This window comes from Carassius gibelio, chromosome B13, assembly GCF_023724105.1.
Source record: "Carassius gibelio isolate Cgi1373 ecotype wild population from Czech Republic chromosome B13, carGib1.2-hapl.c, whole genome shotgun sequence".
NCBI lineage: Eukaryota > Metazoa > Chordata > Actinopteri > Cypriniformes > Cyprinidae > Carassius > Carassius gibelio.
Window position 1 is genome coordinate 13551060 of NC_068408.1, and position 19168 is coordinate 13570227.

Below are 19168 nucleotides of genomic sequence, written 5' to 3' on the forward strand. Positions count from 1 at the left end.
TTTCAGGAAGTAGCAGCACTAGCAGGCTGTTACAGCGAAACCATCCGGATTCAGGAACTGTGTAGAAGACACTGATTATGATTAGCCTAGTCGAAATGCTGTTTATGTTTAATGTTATGCTTCTTATAGAGTGTTGACATGGTTTTATAAGACAGCGTTTTTTTGCTAAATAAGTGCTGTTAGCCAGGAAACACATTTTCGTTGTCAGTTATTAGTGTCACTTTGTTACATGACATCTTAAAATCATGGCACCAAAGAAATACACATTACCCCGTCCACTTCCAGAAGGATGCATTTTAACAGATTCCGAAAAGAAGAGTTGGCGCATCGGTAAAATCATTGGAAAAGGTGGTTTTGGACTGATTTACTTGGGTAAAGAAGACTATGTTCTGCATAAATATGTATTGTCAAGCTCCATTATAATTACATCTTCTTATATGGCATTAGACATGGTGGCAGAGTAACTTAGGGCAGCGGAACTGAAAGACAAAGTGAGCCTTGAATTCGAAAATTATTTTCAAGCTGTATTTTTTACTTTTTGTTTCACTATCTTTTGCAACATATTTACAGTTAACGTGTACATGTTTAACAATTAATCATGTTTAAAGTATAGACACACCGTGATTCACATAAGATGATGACTCTATACATATTAAGATTGGATAGTTCTCCAAGTTAAATTTTTTGTTGTTGTTTATACTCTACAGCCTCTCGGGATGTGAATGTCCCTGTTCGTGATGACACTGATTTTGTGATCAAAGTGGTAAGAGTTATATTGAAACTGTTTGAAATAGTTTCATTAATAATCTTATAAATGTTCTAAATGTCTGCAGTGATTCTTTCATTTTCTTTCTCTATTCTGTACATTTTTTTTTTTTAGGAATATCATGAAAATGGACCTTTATTCTCAGAATTGAAATTTTACCAAAGAGCAGCAAAAGCAGATACTAGTAAGATACTTTGTTCCTTTTTTAAACTGAAATCCTGCCCAACTTTTGTTATGGAATTCTGTTGTTATGCAAGACATACTACTACTACTATTACTACTAAAAACCGAAACACTGATTGTATTTTTGCCAAAGGAGGTAGAAACAGATGCAGTCTTTAGAGTAGTGTGCATGAAACTGCTGAAGACCCCTCATCTTCATCTGAGAGTCCTCAAACATGGAGTGCATGTCACTGATGAAGTGGCTATAGATGTAAATTAGCCTGGCTAGGCGAATTAATAAACCAATGCAAACATGCACCTCTGTGGTCGTTAGTGCAATCCCAGCTTGTTTGAGCTCTAATTCAGAGAGAGTGACCAAATTGCTGATAATGATGCTGGTTTCTCCAAAGGGCCCCTGACCACCTGTCAATCTGGTGCACAGCCAGTCAAGACAGATTCCTCTTCCAGCTAGGCTGGAGGAAGTGCTTCTTTATGAGTGTGTGAGAGATGTCTATACAGTATATGTCACATTATGTGTCTATAAAGCATGTGCAAATATAATTATATTTAAAAATATAATTTAACTCTGAAATCACAGTGAACAAATGGAAGAAGTCCAAACAGCTGGAGTTTTTGGGGATTCCAACTTACTGGGGGTCTGGACTGACTGAAAGTAACGGAACAAGGTATTATACTTTCATGAGTTTGACTAATCATCTTACATCTGTGTAACTGGGGCAAACTTTGCTTTGTATTTTTATTATCCTCATGTGTAAATAATATAAAACATTCCTGCCAACTGTTAAACTGCTCACAAAAAATCTTTACCCATTACTAACACATGTAAAGTCTCATACAGCAGTACACAGTGTCATACGGCCTAGCCTTGAATGTGACATTACTTTTTTTGTTTTTGTTTTATACAACCATGTTTTTAGTATTAATAATTGTTTATTTAAGTACATATTCATTTTGGTTGTGTAGGTACAGGTTTATGGTTATGGACCGGCTGGGTACAGACCTGCACAAGGTGTTTATGGAGAATGGTGGACCTTTGAAGAAGCCCACTGTGCTACAGTTGGGTGTTCTCATGGTGAGACACCACTGAATGTGCAACATTTAATTTGAGTTCAGAGCTACTTGCCAGTGTTATCATCTATGTCCTCTTATTTTAATTTTCATTAAACTTTAGTTGCATTTGCTGGGAGTCCAGCTCATCAGGTCATTATAAGGTTTCTAAATTATTCATGTTAACCTTCCCCTCTATCACTTTGCCCTCAACAGCTGGATGTGCTGGAATATATTCATGACAATGAGTACGTCCATGCTGACATTAAGGCTGCCAATCTGTTATTGGGACAGAAAGATCCAAGCAAGGTGAGTCTGCATACTCATCAACACAATCATATCGTAAACGATTGTTTGTGTGTGTGTGTGTTAGGGCTGTCAATCTTGTGAAAAAATCATTTTCGATTTTTAAGACATAAGTGTTCATTGAATCGATTGTAAAATAGATTTTCCATGTCTAAAAAAAGACGTTTCCTTTTTCAATGTCAAATAACGGACGAACGTAAAGAGAGCGCTGGAAACGCACAAGTCAGCAATATTTCTTATTTGTTGGCATTAAGTTTCATGCAGAATAGCAAACAGCAACAGGAGTGCAACATTCTCGACAAAATATAGGCTATATGCAGAGGGGACAGCTGCCATAACAAAAGAAAAACATCACTGAAGGCTTGAACCCGGCTGCATTTATGATTTAGGCAATTCAAAAATCTCCAAGATTATTTTAAATAATGATCAATCCATTTCAAACAACTGTTCAAAAAAATGAAACTTTAAATGGACTTGAGAACAGGCCGTGTGTGTGTGTTTATTTATTTTTATTGAATGTCACCGACACTTAGTCTAGGCGGCACTAGGCAGGCATGCGCAAAAAGGCTAGGGCCATTACAAATTTATTGGACAGGAAAACAAGTCGATAAACAATTTTGGGGTCCAGAGCAGGGCTTTTTTTATTCACTATATGTCCAGCTGTTGAGAAGACGCGCTCCGACCGCACTGATGTCCCAGGGACACTCGGGTACAGCTGCGCAAGGTGGGGGTATTACCGGTCGCTGTAAGCTTGCAGTGGTCCTTTTCATAACTCAGAATCTCCTGTAACTAGATGCGCGAATGAGGCGGATTCACTTCTACCACGCAGCGAGACCTCCAGACGCACGTAAACGCGTTTTTACATTAACTTAACATTGAAATCATTTGCGCCAGACGCTCAATTCGCATTTGGTGTGAACGCAGCATGAGGTCGCTTTCGACATCACTGGGTCTTATAGGTGCATATTTTCTGTCTAGCTTTCGCAAGGCATACTGCACTGTCGGAATTCTTTATTTTCTGTTTCTGCTTGTTTGTGAACATGTATACATGTTTGTTACATGTATATTTTTTAATTTTTAATTATTTTAAAATTAATAGTGTACATATTTGGTTAAAATTGATTCCCTATTTTCATTTTCGAAACTTTTTTTGGTTGGTCCGATCGATTGTGCAATCGATTTTCGAACTAAAAGTGACAGCCCCAGTGTGTGTATAAATCACCTATTCAAGTGCAAAACGTACTCAAAAGAATGTGATTTCTATTACTGTAATTGACCATCTACTAAAACGGTGAGCCAGCACTGATGACATTTCAAACTTACTCTTGAGTGTAATCAACATCTCAACCTGCTGTCACAACCTAAATACTGACCCCATCTCGTTGTGCTTTGCAGCACTAAAATACCATATACTGTAGGAGGGATTCAGTCTGAAAGAAAATGTCTTTGGGATGATTTATGCTGACTTTATCTCCTGCAGGTGTACTTGGCTGACTATGGACTCTCATACAGATACTGTCCTAATGGTGAGCATAAAGAGTACAAAGAGAATCCCAAGAAAGGACACAATGGCACTATTGAGTACACAAGCATTGACGCTCACAAAGGAGTAGGTAATGTGAAATGTGTCACTTATTTTATCTTTTGAGACCACTCTTATGTATTACTGTACTTAGAAACATTTGTTATTATGCACGAATGCCCTGCATTTCCCAGTTAATTAATTGCCATTTACAACCCATTTTACTTCACATAATTTTAGTATTTGCAAGTGAAACAGGATATTCAATAAGAGGGAGAAAAATAAACATAGATTGGGACTTTTTTTTATCAATCTGGAATTGTAAAAGGGTAAAGGAAAGTGGTTTTGTATATTTGATTAAGAATTACATAGATAGCCCTTCTTTGCAATAGAAATGTATTAGCCACAATTACACAAAGAACATGCATGAAGGAAGTAAATGGTTTCAGTTTAATCTCATGTTCACTTTAAAGAAAGAGGTTCACTAAAAGTTATGAATTCACTATCTATTTTACTCACCTTATACTGGGGTGCTGTTTATATTACTGGGACTTGTCAGCATCATGTCCTCAACTCTGGGTCACGCTATTGGAAACACATTAACTTGTAAATTGTGTACAGTCCTTTTTATTGGATATTGATTGTTCTATCCATGCTTACTTGGGCAGACTTAATTCAAGAAATCCCTAATTAGTCAAAGTCATAACCTGCATCTTGTATGCATTTACTATTAATTAAAGCTTTGATGTTTTTTTGAACTAGTACTCAAAGCCAATATCTCTGAATGCATTTGTCATAAGATATTACAGTAGTTCAATACTGAATACACAGTGGTAAAGCTTGCTAATAGCAATGTTTCTGTTGATATTAATTTTGAAAGTGCATGAAAGATGCCCAGTCAGCAGAAAAATATTTAGTTTAATATTGGACAATGGGTGACTTTTTTTTCTTCCCTAAAAATTGTAGCAATAACTTCATGGTGCTAAGTGGTCTACAAAAATATTTTGTGAAATACTTTTTAAAACATTTTAAAACACATACAAATATTTTTAACTCATTAAAATATTTATTTGGCCAAAGTTAATCTTTTGGTCATCTTAAATATGTTTAACACAATACTATTTTAAACACATTTATTGAATTTGAGGATATTAAAGGGACAGTAAGTAGGAATTACTCCCATCTAGTGGTGAAATTGTATTTTGCATTCAAACTAATTTTGCTCTCCAGCGCCTCGCTTTTACAAATGCGCGTTGCATCTACGGTAGGCGATATGTACCAAAAAGCTTTGACAGGATGTCTTCTAATAGCACTTCGTCGAGTTTTCCTTCAGGTGAACAGGTGTGTTATTTCAAACAAACTGCAACATGACAACTAACAAACGAATGTTACAGTATGAATTACTGACTGTGGAAAACATGAAATATTGTAATTAGTAGTTATGTCTTCTTTATTCGTTATATTTTCTGAATTATGTGCATTGTTAGATATAAAAAAAAAATATTATAATATAGATTGTAACACAGAAAACTGGCCACTTCAGCGTCTCTTTTGAAATCTCTATCCAGCATTAGCTCTTTCCACCTAGAAAAAGCTTCCCCGACATTAACTCTTGTTTTCTGTAATCTACGGTCACGTTTCCTTTTACGTTCTATTTTTGACTGTTTTGGCGACGATGTTTTCTTCTCCTGTGGCGCGGCATATGTATGGTCCATAATAAGAATGCAATCCAAACTTTTAAACTTGCCGGTGCAGTTTCAAGCGTCTCTCACTGCTCTGCACCTGCGTTTCTGGCTCTGACCGAAAACGCGTTGTGGAAACGCGTTGGCTTAGTACTTTTTGTCCCTCTCTGCTATTATAGTTTTGCAAGATGGCGGAACTACATGGAAGCCTCCGTCGACCTACCCGTCCCATGTATATAAAGATAATAAATTCTTCATTTACGAGGATTAGTTTAAACATTGGCATAAGTATTTGTACACCATTGAGGACATATTTATGAATACAAATATTGATTTTAGATAATAAAATACCTAAAAAGTTACTTATTGTCCCTTTAAGGTTTTCTTTAGTATATCTGAAGCTCTCTCCACAAGCTTGCAGAGAAAGGCTTACCAAAAATAAATTACTGGGTTTATCTTTTTCATGTTTCCTGGGTTGGCAGATGTACTGGGGACCTGAAAATAGCACTTTAAACACAGAAAAATTCATAATAATGTCACCTTTAAGGAGATTATCATGTGTGTGGTTTAGGGGTGTCACGATTCTCCAAATCCTTGATTCGATTGCATTTTCGATTCTAAGGTAACGGTTCGATTCGATTCTCGATTTTTACATTTATTCTCTTTAAAGCACAGATTGTCATTTTTCAAACTAGACTTTTATGTAATATAATATCTGACCTTTGTTTGCAATGTACCACATTACACTGTCAAATTTAAAACTTTTATTAACAACATAATGTAACAATAACTTATATCTTTAGTCAATTGAAAACTTAAAATAAACTGCCATCCAGTTTCTCTTTTGTAAGTGCAGTCTTCTTCACAAAAGATGACATTCAAGTTCATAACAAAACAAACAAAAACAATAAAAAATGACTAAACTAACCTTCAAATATTACGACGTATCTATTTAAAAGATTAAAGATAAAACACTTGTTAAACACTTCACTGTCATTCATTTAGATTTATTTATATATATATATATATATATATATATATTAGTGCTGTCAATCGATTAAAAAAAAATAACTAATTAATCGCACAATTTTTTAAAATTAATCGCGATTAATCGCAATTAAAAGACTGAAACTTTTTTTGGATATGTAAATGTAAAATGTAAATAATTAATGTAAACTCAAGACAAAGAAACTATTTAAATTCAAAATATGATTGTTTATTGGAATTTTTGTTTAACTTGTAACACAGATTTTCTCATGTAAACAACATACCTGCAATAAACCATCAATATCCTCCAAATTAACTGTTGGCTTGAAAGCCATATTTATTACAGAAATAAAAACACAGGCATGTAAGTACCATTTGAATTTCAAAACAATCAATGCCAATAAAAAACAAAAATGATTTCCATGTTGAATTCTAAGTGGACTGCAAAAAAATTCCAAAGTATAGTCATTGCCAGTGCTTTAAGTGGGCCGGTACGCACCAGTACTCAGTACCGCCACTTCCAAATATAGCTCTTGAGCGTACCGCCACCTCTCCGTGCGCCCAGAACGTGCTTGTAGCGTACCGGTACGCTCATTTGGACATCTGTTTTAATAGAGGTTTTAATCTTTTACCTGCACTGCCGATTTTCAGAGCGCCCTTCACAATGCAAGCTTCCTAATTCATCCCACCCAGAGCAGAAACTACATTACCCATTCACCCTTAAGTTACACAAGTGAATAGCGCATGTGTCGCTTTTCCCACTGTTAAGTGTCAACAACTCAACGTGGCCGGAGAAGGTGTGTGAAACTCGACGATTCCATTTTTTAATTCGAAGTTCGAGACTGTGACTTAATTTCGATCGATTTCGATTTAAAATCGAAATCATGACACCCCTAGTGTGGTTCTACGGTATTTATATGCAAGTTATTAAATCACTGGCATGACAAAAAAAGTTATTTCTTTTTAATAGTAATTATATTACAACGTTGGTTTTATATGTGGAATGGGAATACCTTTGTGTATTATTTGAAGAAAAAAAAAAGTGAAAAAAAATGCATGACTCGTAGCTCATAGTGCGGACTCAGTACAACATATTGTTTGATACATTATAAAGTAAATCATGCTCAGGTTCAGATCAAGGTCTGGCTGCTTTCAGACAAGACCATGTTCTTACCTGATAAAATTTGTTAACTTTTCATGTACAAGATTCTACATATGGTCCTCATTTTGTCTCTCTGCTCTGTAAATGTATGGCCAGTTGTATTGTGTAAATCACACTGCATATGGCAAGTGATATAACAAATGAGAGTTTATAAAAACACCTACCCACTGATGGACCGACTCAGGAGTTCAGTGTCCTAAACCACTCCTAAAGCTAAATTCAAAGCAGCGAGGCTGTAAATTTGTCAAAACTTGTTTGTGCCTCTATCAAGCAATCTGTGGGCGCGTCGACGTTACCGCACTAGCCTTCTTGACGTAGGCTGTTGGCGGCTGTTGTGTAGGTCATTAGCAACGTCTGCCCTGAAGATGAATGCAGATTGTTTCTTTTCGTTTGGCCCCTGGCACCCCGTGTAGATGTTGATTTGTTACCATGGTGAGGAGTGCAGAGACGGGCACTTTGTGTCCCGCTGAACCCTGTGCTAAAGGCCTAATTATCACCTGTAGGGTTGAAGTGAGCCGGCTGAAATTCAGAAGGAGAGGTTCAAGAGTTTGACATGGCGCTTTGGATAATCACAATAACAATAGGCCGTAATTATGAACAACAGCTTCTATCTGATGGAAGGTGTTGTACTCAGTCTGGAATACATCATTCTTGTGGATCGGCCTTTTTATAAGTGAATTGGTGTCAGGCCTAGGCCAGGCAGCCCACCCCTTCAGTTCCCTGTTACAGAGGCAGACAGAATGTTTACAGAGCATGTCTGTGCACTTTGGTCTTTAGTCATAGTGGCCTTTTTACATGCCACTTAAGGGGCTTTTTTTTTTTTTTTTTTTTTTCAAGGTCACCTGTGAAGGGATGTTAAAATCTTTTCTATTAAATTGTGTGTTTGCTAAATTAGTTTGGTCAAGGTTGAAGAAAAATAAAGAAAACCTATATACGTTGCCTAATGGTGTTGCTGGCTAGCGGGCAGGGAGGTTGGCTCTGTAATGGGCATGGCAGGATCAATGATGGTCATGGATTTAGGCAGAGATTTTCCCTTTTGATGAATGCAGTCAATAGGTAATTTCTCAGGAGATGGGCTGCAGTTACAGTATTGAGTTAATACACTCTCTAGGCACGAACAAATGATGTGCCTTAATTTACCCTTATTGATGAAGTTGGAGCTTTTCATGAAGGGACATGCTTAACGGGAGGTTAACTCTCGTATATGAGTGGATCTGACAAAACCTTTCCATTCAGATTTAAATTTAGGTAAGCATAATTCATTGAGGGTCCTTGGCTTAAAGACAACCTGTAATTGGATAGTCTGACCCAAAATGTATTTTAGTTTAATAGCTGGGATCCAAAATGAATATTTCATGTCTAAATGTTGCTGCTCTCTGTCTGGTTGGTGTAAGACTAATCAGTCCATTTAAGTGAGGCCATTTCACACTCAGTGCTTATAAGCTTTTGCTGTAACATTAGAGTGGTGTTGTTAAAACTGAACTAGGATAGAGTACTATTAAGGTTATATAAGTGTGACTGCAGCTTTCTTGGGATTATTTAAAGACCAAAACCCTTGTACTGACTCCACAAATGCTAATCTCTTCTGCTCCTGTGGCTAAGAACAGTTGTGTAGAATCTAGTGTTGTTAGGCATTGCAATAAAAATGAAATACAAATTTTTTGTATTTTGTTTTATTGAGTTGTTTTCACAGGCTTCATGCAGAAACAAACATGACCTTCCAGTTTAGTCCGACTTGCAAGCAAATTAATTATGTGAGTTGCTTCTGTTCAGTTAATCAAAAATATACAGCGTAAATCATGTAGACTAATTCCTAAATGAATGAGTCTTACGAGCTGGTTCTTTTCAGTGAGTCAAAAACATACAGTGTGACATGTAGCTCGAGTCCTAACTGAATTCTTCAATTCCCATTGAAATATCAGGCTCTTATGATTTGGTTTTTTTTTAATTAATCATCCAAGACGATGAGTTTGTGATTCGAATCCGTCTGAACCTCAGTATAATTAAAAGAATTAGATATGTAAGAATATGTAAGCAGAAGGATAAAAAGGGGGTTGGAATCTAACTGAATCTAATTAAAATCTGTATCAAATCAAGAGTGTGTGAATCTGAAATGAACCGAATTAAGAAATCAGTATTGATATCTAGCCCAGGGTTGAGTTTTTTTTTTCTTTCTTATATATTAAATAAATGTGAGAACAATAAAAGATTAAGTGGCCTTGTAAAAAGTTTTTAGTATACAAAAAACATTTACACTAGATGGCAGTTGTGTAATGTGCTACAGCAGAGGTGGAGTTGGAGGAGGTCTAGGAAGCACACGCTCTCAAGCTCTTTTATTAAGACCAGCGGAGACCCCACGGAATCCAGAAACATGTGGAAACTATTTGGGCCCAGACATTTATTTCTTTGTTTTACTGCTTGGCTCTCCATCGGAGAGAGTGTCGGGCCGGGCCACAGGCTGTCTGGATCATGTCAGAGGCCGTCAGGATCAGGTTCCTGGACGAGTCGCCAGAACAGGCGAAGGAGGAGGGAGTGTGAGAGAGATGTGAGGAACGCTGGTGGGAGGAAACTGACCTACTCTTTCAACTCTCAGCCCCTCTTAGAAAAGCCCCGTTAGCTTGTGAGGCAGGCCAGGGTACCAGCTGAGAAAACAAAATACTGCACTCTATCAATCCCCCCTCCCTCTCCATTTCTCCGCCTTTTTTATAAGGGCATATTTCAGCAGCCAATGGACGGGTCATTCAATCAAAGGGTTTTAACTTGCTTCTCAACTGACACTCAACTTCTTTTCCTTATCTTCGCTTTCTCCAACAGCCCCATCCAGACGAGGAGACTTGGAGGTGTTGGGCTACTGCTTGCTTCACTGGCAGTGTGGAACTCTGCCCTGGCTCTCATCTCTTAGGAACCCAGCTGAGGTCCAGGAGGCCAAGGCCAAGTACGTTCCCCTTTTCACCATAGGTCTAGGCCTTATGCTCTGTTGTGTACAGTGGCTGTCGATCAGAGGCTTTCTGTGTTTATTCAGCCTGAATTATTCACGCAACTGCTTCGTTAAAGCCTTAAAACTCCACCAAAGGTGTAAGGCCACACATTTTCTTTCTTGCCTGGAAATTTAAACTGTGGATTATAAAATTCTGCAGATCTTTAGAATAATGAATAGAGTTCTTCACAATAAAATGTAAAATATCTTATCTATTTCAGTGGGTTGCAAGCAAAGGTTCATATGTATTCAGATGCATTTTGTAACAGGACCTCTGGTTAACCTTTCCCTTTATCATCACTTGACCACAGGCTGATGTCTAACCTGCCAGATTCTGTCCTGATCATGTCCACTTCCGGCTCCAGCACGGGTAGGTGCACGTGAGCGTCCAGACCATTTGCATTGATCAACAAGGTATGGGGCAGGGACATCCCAACAAGCGCAATCTCCTTGCCTCTCCTTCATCAACGGACTCTAGCGTACCTGCAGTATCTTTCCCCCCTCCACAGGGAGCGAGGGCACGTGCGTCTTCTGAAAGGGGGCTTTGTGATCTATGATTATGATGAGGCCTTATTCCCCCAACCTTGAGTGGCTGGCTGCAGCTGGACCAGAAAGATAAGACCTCTAACATGCATCAAGGCTGCGCATGTGGTATACATTCAGCTGGGCTGTCACAAAGAGAATACGCACCGCATAGCACTGCATCTAGCATATTTATTACAGTGAAGAATGGAAGGTGCCCATATTAGACACACATTTGTGTTCTCGTGTGAACAGAGAGGCCCTTCTACATTGTGCTTCTGCCACCGTCCATTTGTTAAGTAGATGTGGTTTTTGTTCCCTTTGGAATGAAAATGAAGTCTGCAGATGCACGTTGTCACTTGGCCGGACTTTTTGCATGTGCTTTCAGTAAGCATCTAGGTCAACTGCAAGATGCATCAACATAAAACATACAGTCCAGCTCAGTTGGGGTTTATCTGTGAATTATGCAAATACACACCCATGGTCCACCTCCACAGTAGTCTTCACTTCTGAAGTTGCCAGAAAATATACATTTAGGACACTTTACATGATGAGGTGTTTCGACAATGCGTCCTGCTTAACATCTGATTTTTAAGATTGTTTATTAAATTGTATTAGAGTTATAGTCCACCCAAGAAAGAAGACTGTCATCCCTCATGTCAAGTCCTAAAAGCACATAAGAGTAGTGTGAAATTAATACATACAACCTGACTGGCATAGTCCAATTCTGTTCTGTATGCATGCATGCACGGCCTACATCAAATATGGTGATGTTTGGTCATGGAACGTCTAAGAACCAATAAGTTTGATGTTACTTAGACATGTGTTGCTATTTTCAATGTAGTCTCTAAATTTTGATTAAATTAATTGGATGAATGGAGGTGTTTAAATTAATTTCTTACTACTCTTAAGTTTTGGACCCCAGCTTTCATTGTTAGAAACTGAAATGTTCTTCAAAATATGTCTTTGTGTTTGGAATGATATGAGGGTAAATGGTGACAGAATGTACTTTTTGGGGTATTTTAACTATTTTTTTAGGTTTTGCATATTCAGATATCCTTCTTTCTGACTCCTTGCAGAGATTGCCAGGTACCTGTCCATTGTGAAAAACCTTGGCTACAATGAAAAGCCAGACTACCAGGCCCTCAGGAAGATTCTGTCAGTGGCCGGGCCGCAAGGCCCATTGGACCTCTCTAGGCCGAGACCGTCGGAGACAGCCAGACCAGCCACACAAAGGGTGAGTTTGAGATGCTTTGGCAAAGAAGCCTAGTAGTCTTAATAGAAACCATATGAACTGGGGCTGGAGCATTCAGAGCAGCTTGTGGGCTGCGGCAGATTTATCTGTCTGGGAGACAGAAGGAGATGCTCAGGTTTGGGAACCCTCCTCTGACCCTTTTCCTGCTACACCGACTCCCATTTCATCTCAGAAGCATCTAACTGGCCTATTGGCAGCATTGGAGTTGGGCCGAAGTAGTGCAGACCAGAAAAAAGTAAATTTACACAGTGGTGACAGAGTCAGTTACTGAAGGCCCTCATCCTCAGCTAAATGCAGTGTCAAAACCGTACAAGAGAGCTAATTAAAGCACTTTTATTTATTGCAATCACATGCAGGCTTGTATTTCATTGTCTACATGTGCATTCAGAATTGAACAGCATAAAATACACCACACTGAATTCCTGCAATCTATTACAAGAGACAAGAATGGCAGTTTTCCTCGATAAGGGGAATGAGGTGGTGAATCTTGACCGTAGTGTCGTAGGTTAACCTTTACTGACCTTGCCAAAAGGCTTATTGGCTCTCAAGAGGTCTGGAGTGGGGAGACCTTAATTCCTCTGGAATCACTTCACAGTTGATCACTGCCAACTTGAACCGCTGAACTTTTGCAAACACCCGAGCAACCCAGTTTGGGGCTGTTGAATACACACATTTTGCTGAGGCCAAAAGAGCGGCAGTTAGAATTGCCTCTCATTTTTATGTGGAGCAGTCCAGTGGTTTGATCTGTGGTTCAATAGAGAAGTCTCTGTGTTGATGATTTGGAGAAGGGATGGTAAATACTCTCAGTGTTTAAGGTGCCATTTACTCTCTTTGTAGCCTGATATTGAAACCACTCTGCACAGCAAGTAATACAGTGCACCACCTGAAAAATACATCTATTTTAGTTAACTAAACCATGAATTATTCAAATGACATCATGCCATGAATGAACTAACAAAAATGTCATAAGTCAATAGTATAGGAATGTGTCTAGTCACTTTTAAACCAAGCAACTTTCTTTTGATCCTTTGATCAACTTGAACCCAGTACGAACTATGCCCTTACACATAATTCCTGATCACTTTGATTTCAACTGAATGACTGGATTTCACACAGAAATTTCGGCGAACAAATGTAAATGTGGCCACACTCACACAACTATGATTACCACAAGTTCCGAGCTGAGAAGCTTTGATTGTTCCTTCAATGAGTCCATTGATGTTCCTGGTTTGTGCCCAGGTATTCAGGTGATGGTTGAAGTATCAATGTATTTTAATATTCCACAAGGATGTATGGATAGTTCTTATAAAGCAGTGTGCAGAAGTGTCTTTTTCCTCTGACCTTGACCACCCTACCTTCTGCACAGATGGAAAACATCAGTGTCAAGAGCAAGGGCATTAAGATTTGAATTCCCTTTTCTTTGTAGTTCTATTTTTCTCTGTGGTTCGGTTCATCTCCTTCTAGACTGTGTACCTTCAGTTCCTTTGAATAAAAGCTAAAACAACACCATCAGTGTCCCCCTCATGTCTCGCCTCTCCTGAAACCATGTCAGGCAATGTGAGGCCAGCGGCTCCTTGTGTCACTCCAATACTCCTGGAGTTTATTTTGCCTACAGCTGACCCTGCTGGTGATCTGTGGCCAAATTTAGTTTGGACAGTTGCCACCTTAGGGAGAGCAGTAGATGTCATTAATCAGGGCAGGTCTTCTCCTCTCAGGATCCAGGTCATAGAGGGAACATTGAGTGCTCTCTTTCTCTCTCGCTTTCTTGTGAATGTTCAGAGACAAAAGCAAGTAAATTTCTGTCATTTCATTTAACATAACCTCCCACAGGCTGCAAGCCAGCCCAAGACTACTGAGAAAAAAACTGCAAGATCAAAGCCTGCTGATGAAGCGAAAGATGATGAGGAAGAGGTGGGCAGGTCAACACCAAACAAAGTTTCGAGCAAGACAAAACGAGAGACACACAAACAGGTAAAATTCTTAAAACCTTTGTTTAATTTAGGAATCAACTTATTTTTGGCACAGCATAACTGGGTATTTACAGTATAGGAAAATATATACACTACTTTTAATAGTGTTTGAGGTCTGCAATATTTAAAAATGTATATATTTTTTGCAAAATTCAAAATTGCGAAAAATTTTGACACGTAGAAATTTGGTATGGACTCGACTCGGCCTGAGCCAAGGTATCAGAAGAAAAACAATTTAACTTTTCAATAGATAGCAGACATACACATGTAAATTTGGCCTATTGGTGCTGGTGCTAGAATATAATAGAAAAAGTAATGGATACAATAAAGGTTTCCAATAAAGATAAAAAAAAAAAAAAAAATTAATTTATTCCTGAGTTTTCATTTTTTGATTACCCCAGTCTTCGGTGTTCCTTATTTCTTTAGAAATGCTGATAAGGTGGTTAAGAAACATTTTATTATTATCAATTAAGAGTTGGGGTACTTCAGTAAAAATCTGTATTTTTGATAAATAGAAAGTTGCTTTTGCATACATAATAAATATATAGTGTTATCATACAGTGGTTTAATAACGCTCATTGATATTATTCATTGGTGTCATCTTCACAGAGACCGAACAAAGCAGACATGGCTACTAAAGGAAGCGCAAGACAAAGGCCTATGCTTTATGAAAGTGACGAGGATATCAGTGATGAAGATGAGCCCCTCCCACCACGAGTTCATCCCAGAACTAGAGCAGGAGCCAGGCAGAGACAGGAACTTGAACAAGTAAAACCAGCAGCTGAGCACAGACCAAATGCCAAATAGAGCACAGTCAATCATTCACTTAATCAAATTGATTGATGTTGTAAAAGCATCAAGAGTCGTGGGAAATACAAATATGGTTTGCAGTATTTATTGTTTGATAAAAAAGTCTATTAACAAATTCAACATACCGGCCCTCTCATGTCTATTTCTTATATTTTGAAAACAAAATTTGCTCCAACAACACAGGAAAAGAGGAACACAGATGTTTATGAGGGCAAGACCTGGATGACCATAAGGGGAAGACGAAAGCATCACTACGAGAACCATCAAACACATACTCTGAGACTAAATGATGACCATACAGGACACAGCTGGAATCAGAACCAGTGGGAAGAAACTGATGAAGGAAACCACTGTGGAAGTGATGTTTGTGGGCAGGGAGGTGAATGGACTTGGTACCATTACAGAGAAGGAGATGGTTTTGGGAAATCAGAAAATCAGGGTCAATGGCCAATCAAAAGAATGTTGATCTTCCTTGTTGTCATGATACTGACTGTTATTGGTTGTTTGTATTACGGTCACTGGAGCCGTAACACTACATGACTTGTTAAGTATTTCCTGTGATCATTTTCACAGTGATGGGCTGAAAAAAAAGGAAAGAAATTAGCATAAAGTATTTTTCAGTAATTGTTTTAGCAAAGTATTTTTCAGTAATTGTTTTAGCATAGTAATTTTCAGTAATTGTTTTGCACTAGACACATGAGCTATAAGTTTTAAATGTATTTGTGGATTTAAATAAATTGATTTTTTTAATGGTGCGCTTGCTGCGTTTTTGTAATCAAGTTGAACATTACCTTGCTGCAGTAAGGACATTCTCCAAACACAATATTGAAGCTTTGACGACTGGTGGGCAGACCTCTCAACCACTGAGAAGACGAATCAATAAATAACAGATGAAATAAACACTACCACATTCTGTTGTTTAAAATATTGTGAAATTTCTACTGAATTACTGAATCTTCGAACTCTTACCTCATAAAGACATACTTGATGGAAAGGCTGGCCACAGCGTGGGTCATTGCAGACCTGATCTGGAATGGCTGACTCAAGTCGATAAGAGTAGCAGATGCCACATTCAACACTGAAATTCTTGAGGATAGAACAACAAAATGAGAAAAACTTTCAAGTGTGCAAGTGGTCAGTAAAGGAAAAAGTTAGCTTAGTGTAACCAGCAATGACAGTTCTGTCATCATTATTCACCTTTGTGTTGTTTCAAACCTGTAGAAATCACTATTTTTTTCTTTGGACCACAAAAGGAGAAATATTGACAAATCTACCAGATATTCTTATACTGTATGCCATTATAATCTCCAAAAAAGATGTGTATGAAAGCAGCATCATAAAAGTGGTCCAATCATACAATATAGTTTAAGTCTTCTGAAGCTTTAATAGCTTTGTGTGAGAAACAGCAATAGTTTTCCTTTCCAGTAAGCAGTGTTGATGTTCACTAAAACAAATCTTATTAAAATAATTTTCTTTTATTTAAATAAAGCTGAAATAAAATATAAGGTAAAAAATAAAATTAAAAATTGAAAATCTTGCCTTGGCAACTAACGGAGTCAGTGAGTTGAACTCATGAATTTGTTGGGTGAACTGGATGAACTGATTCATTGAAAATGTTCAGCAAATCAAAAACAAAATAACAAACTTTTTTTTATACTTTTCTCATGAATGCACTGATTTTCAGTAAGCAATGATTTTGATTTGTACTTCACACTAAGCTTAAAAATACATCATAGGATCTACGGTATGGACCACTTTATTATTATAATTTTTAATTAAAATTGTAATCAATTTTTAAATCCAGTCTCCATTCATTTCACAACTGGTAAATAGTGATCAGTGCTTTACATGGAAACAATTTCTCCAGTTGTGTTCCGCTGAAATAATTCAGATTGTCATACAGGTTTGTAATCACTGAGTTAATGGTGAGTTCATAATAACACACACACACACACACACACACACACACATATATATATATATAAATAAATGAAAAGCATCTCTTTCATACAGTATATTGTATCCCTATAGTCTGATCTGAAATTCTGCATTTGAAAATCACTCTCTGCTGGTGCACTTTTCTCGCTTCAGAATGTTAATGATGGTCAAGCATTAATCTGCGGTACAGACTGTGAATAAACACTGCACCCTTTCAACCCGCGAGCTGAAAGAGAGAAAGCATAAAAAAATGCACACAAGGAAAAAAAGATAAATGGTGGAGCTATGATTAAACAGCTCTTGATAGTGCTGAAGATTCTGCCACCTTTGTTATTGTAATGATCTTATCTGTAAACAACCCAATTAAAGGAAATCCGTGCCCACCTCTCCCGATGATAAAAACAGAGAGAAAAGTAGGTGGTAAAGAAAAAAAAAAACACTGCAAGCTTCAAATGTGATGGTGCTGTGGAACAAATTGTAAGTGGCAGTGTATGAGATGAAAATATGCAACGTACAGATTTTTCGTGGGTGGAAGGCGATGGAAATTCTATCTCCAACACATCCCTCATATTCTGTAGGACACTGCAGTCAGGGTTCCTATGAGGAGAGAAGGAAATCAGACCTTCATACACTAATTAAACGCATACAGTCAAGTCATGATGGTATAATGAATACAGCTCAGTGATTACTGCCTAAAAAAATCCAGGATATCACTGTGAGAATTAACGATCTTGGCCAAGACATTCTCACCATGTGGTTTCTGATTCATTTTACACTGTAATACAGATATCCACTGAACAATATGTGTGGCATGCATATGAAATGGCAAATTTGCACTGAAATATGCAACATCAACTTTATGATTCCTCCTTCGAAAAAATTTATTCGAAATCAAACGGAAATGTATAATTATTTGCTCACCATAAATGCATATTAGCATTCAACTTGTTCCTTAAAGGAGTGACAACTGAAAGAGACGAGCAAGAATTAAAATTATTAACAGAATTGCAGTGACAAATGTCAAAAGTACAGATTCTTCAGCATTTTACTTGATAATACCAAATAATACTAATAAAAATATTTAATGATTTTGGTAGGAATTTTTACGTTAAGTCTCTTAAAGCTCACCAAGACTGAATTTACGTGATAAAAAATACAGCTAAAATGGGAATACTCTCAAAATATTAATTTAAAAAGACATACACACATATACATATTATATATAATAAATGTAATTTATTCTGGTGATAGCAAAGTTGAATTTTAAGCAGTCTTCAATACCACAAAATCCTTCAGAAATTATTCAAATATGCTGATTTGGTACTGAAGAAACTTCTTTTTATCACTGATGTTGAAAATGGTCCGTGACACATTTTTTTCTCGCTGAATACAAGTAATCATTAAAAAAAAAAAAAAAAAAACATTTTGAACGGGAGTGTATATTGTTTAAAAATATATCCATATTCGCTTAAATATCAACTAATTTTTTAAATAAACCATATTTATGTAAACAATTTTTTATTGGTATTTTATCTATCTGTCACATTGGTATGATGACCCCAGTTAACACAGTGCACGTTATCTGTTCTGTCACATCTTCAATTCATTATTAAAATATACACTTATGCTTTTTGTAATCGCGATCCACACTGGACTTCATAATGTTTGCAAAGCACTGGGGGACAAAAACATCATCAACATAAATCATATCAATCAATCTGCATGGCAAAAACAAGCCCGAGGGACTTAGAACGGCACTCACCCCCCTGATGTAGCCGAGCAGTTTCAATTAACTCTACCTCATCTCTCATTCAGCGTTCCTCACCTGAACGCAGAGCACTGACAGACAATGCACAGCCGCGTCATTCCTTACCTCTAATCTCTATTCTCTTGAAGAAATGCCACAGCAGAGCGGCTGAAAGCACAGTCAACAACAGTCTGACAGAAAGGGAAATATTCAAATAATTCAAATAAAACGCGCTCATCATGGCTGTTCCACCCGAGAGATCAATCTAGGAGGAACGTGATAGCCGCACTCTCT

General features: G+C 37.5%; 2 protein-coding genes across 2 annotated transcripts in view; one reads left to right on the plus strand and one right to left on the minus strand.

The window, feature by feature from the left end:
* vrk2 (VRK serine/threonine kinase 2) lies at positions 1–15785 on the plus strand. The gene is made up of 13 exons (XM_052573283.1): positions 1–372; positions 708–763; positions 881–950; positions 1527–1614; positions 1913–2021; positions 2213–2305; positions 3783–3915; positions 10470–10590; positions 10944–11002; positions 12234–12391; positions 14240–14380; positions 14989–15147; positions 15373–15785. Exons 1-13 carry the CDS (start codon positions 246–248, stop codon positions 15727–15729), a joined length of 1671 nt encoding a protein of 556 aa, XP_052429243.1. The 5' UTR covers positions 1–245; the 3' UTR covers positions 15730–15785.
* fancl (FA complementation group L) overlaps positions 15259–19168 on the minus strand; it is an 18147-nt gene continuing 14237 nt past the window's right edge. The window contains exons 10-14 of the mRNA XM_052573284.1: positions 18049–18094; positions 17643–17724; positions 16159–16275; positions 15981–16052; positions 15259–15769 (exon numbers count right to left, since the gene is read on the minus strand). Coding sequence (XP_052429244.1) covers positions 15734–15769; positions 15981–16052; positions 16159–16275; positions 17643–17724; positions 18049–18094 — 353 coding nt within the window. The 3' untranslated portion in view covers positions 15259–15733. The remainder of the gene's footprint in view (positions 15770–15980; positions 16053–16158; positions 16276–17642; positions 17725–18048; positions 18095–19168) is intronic.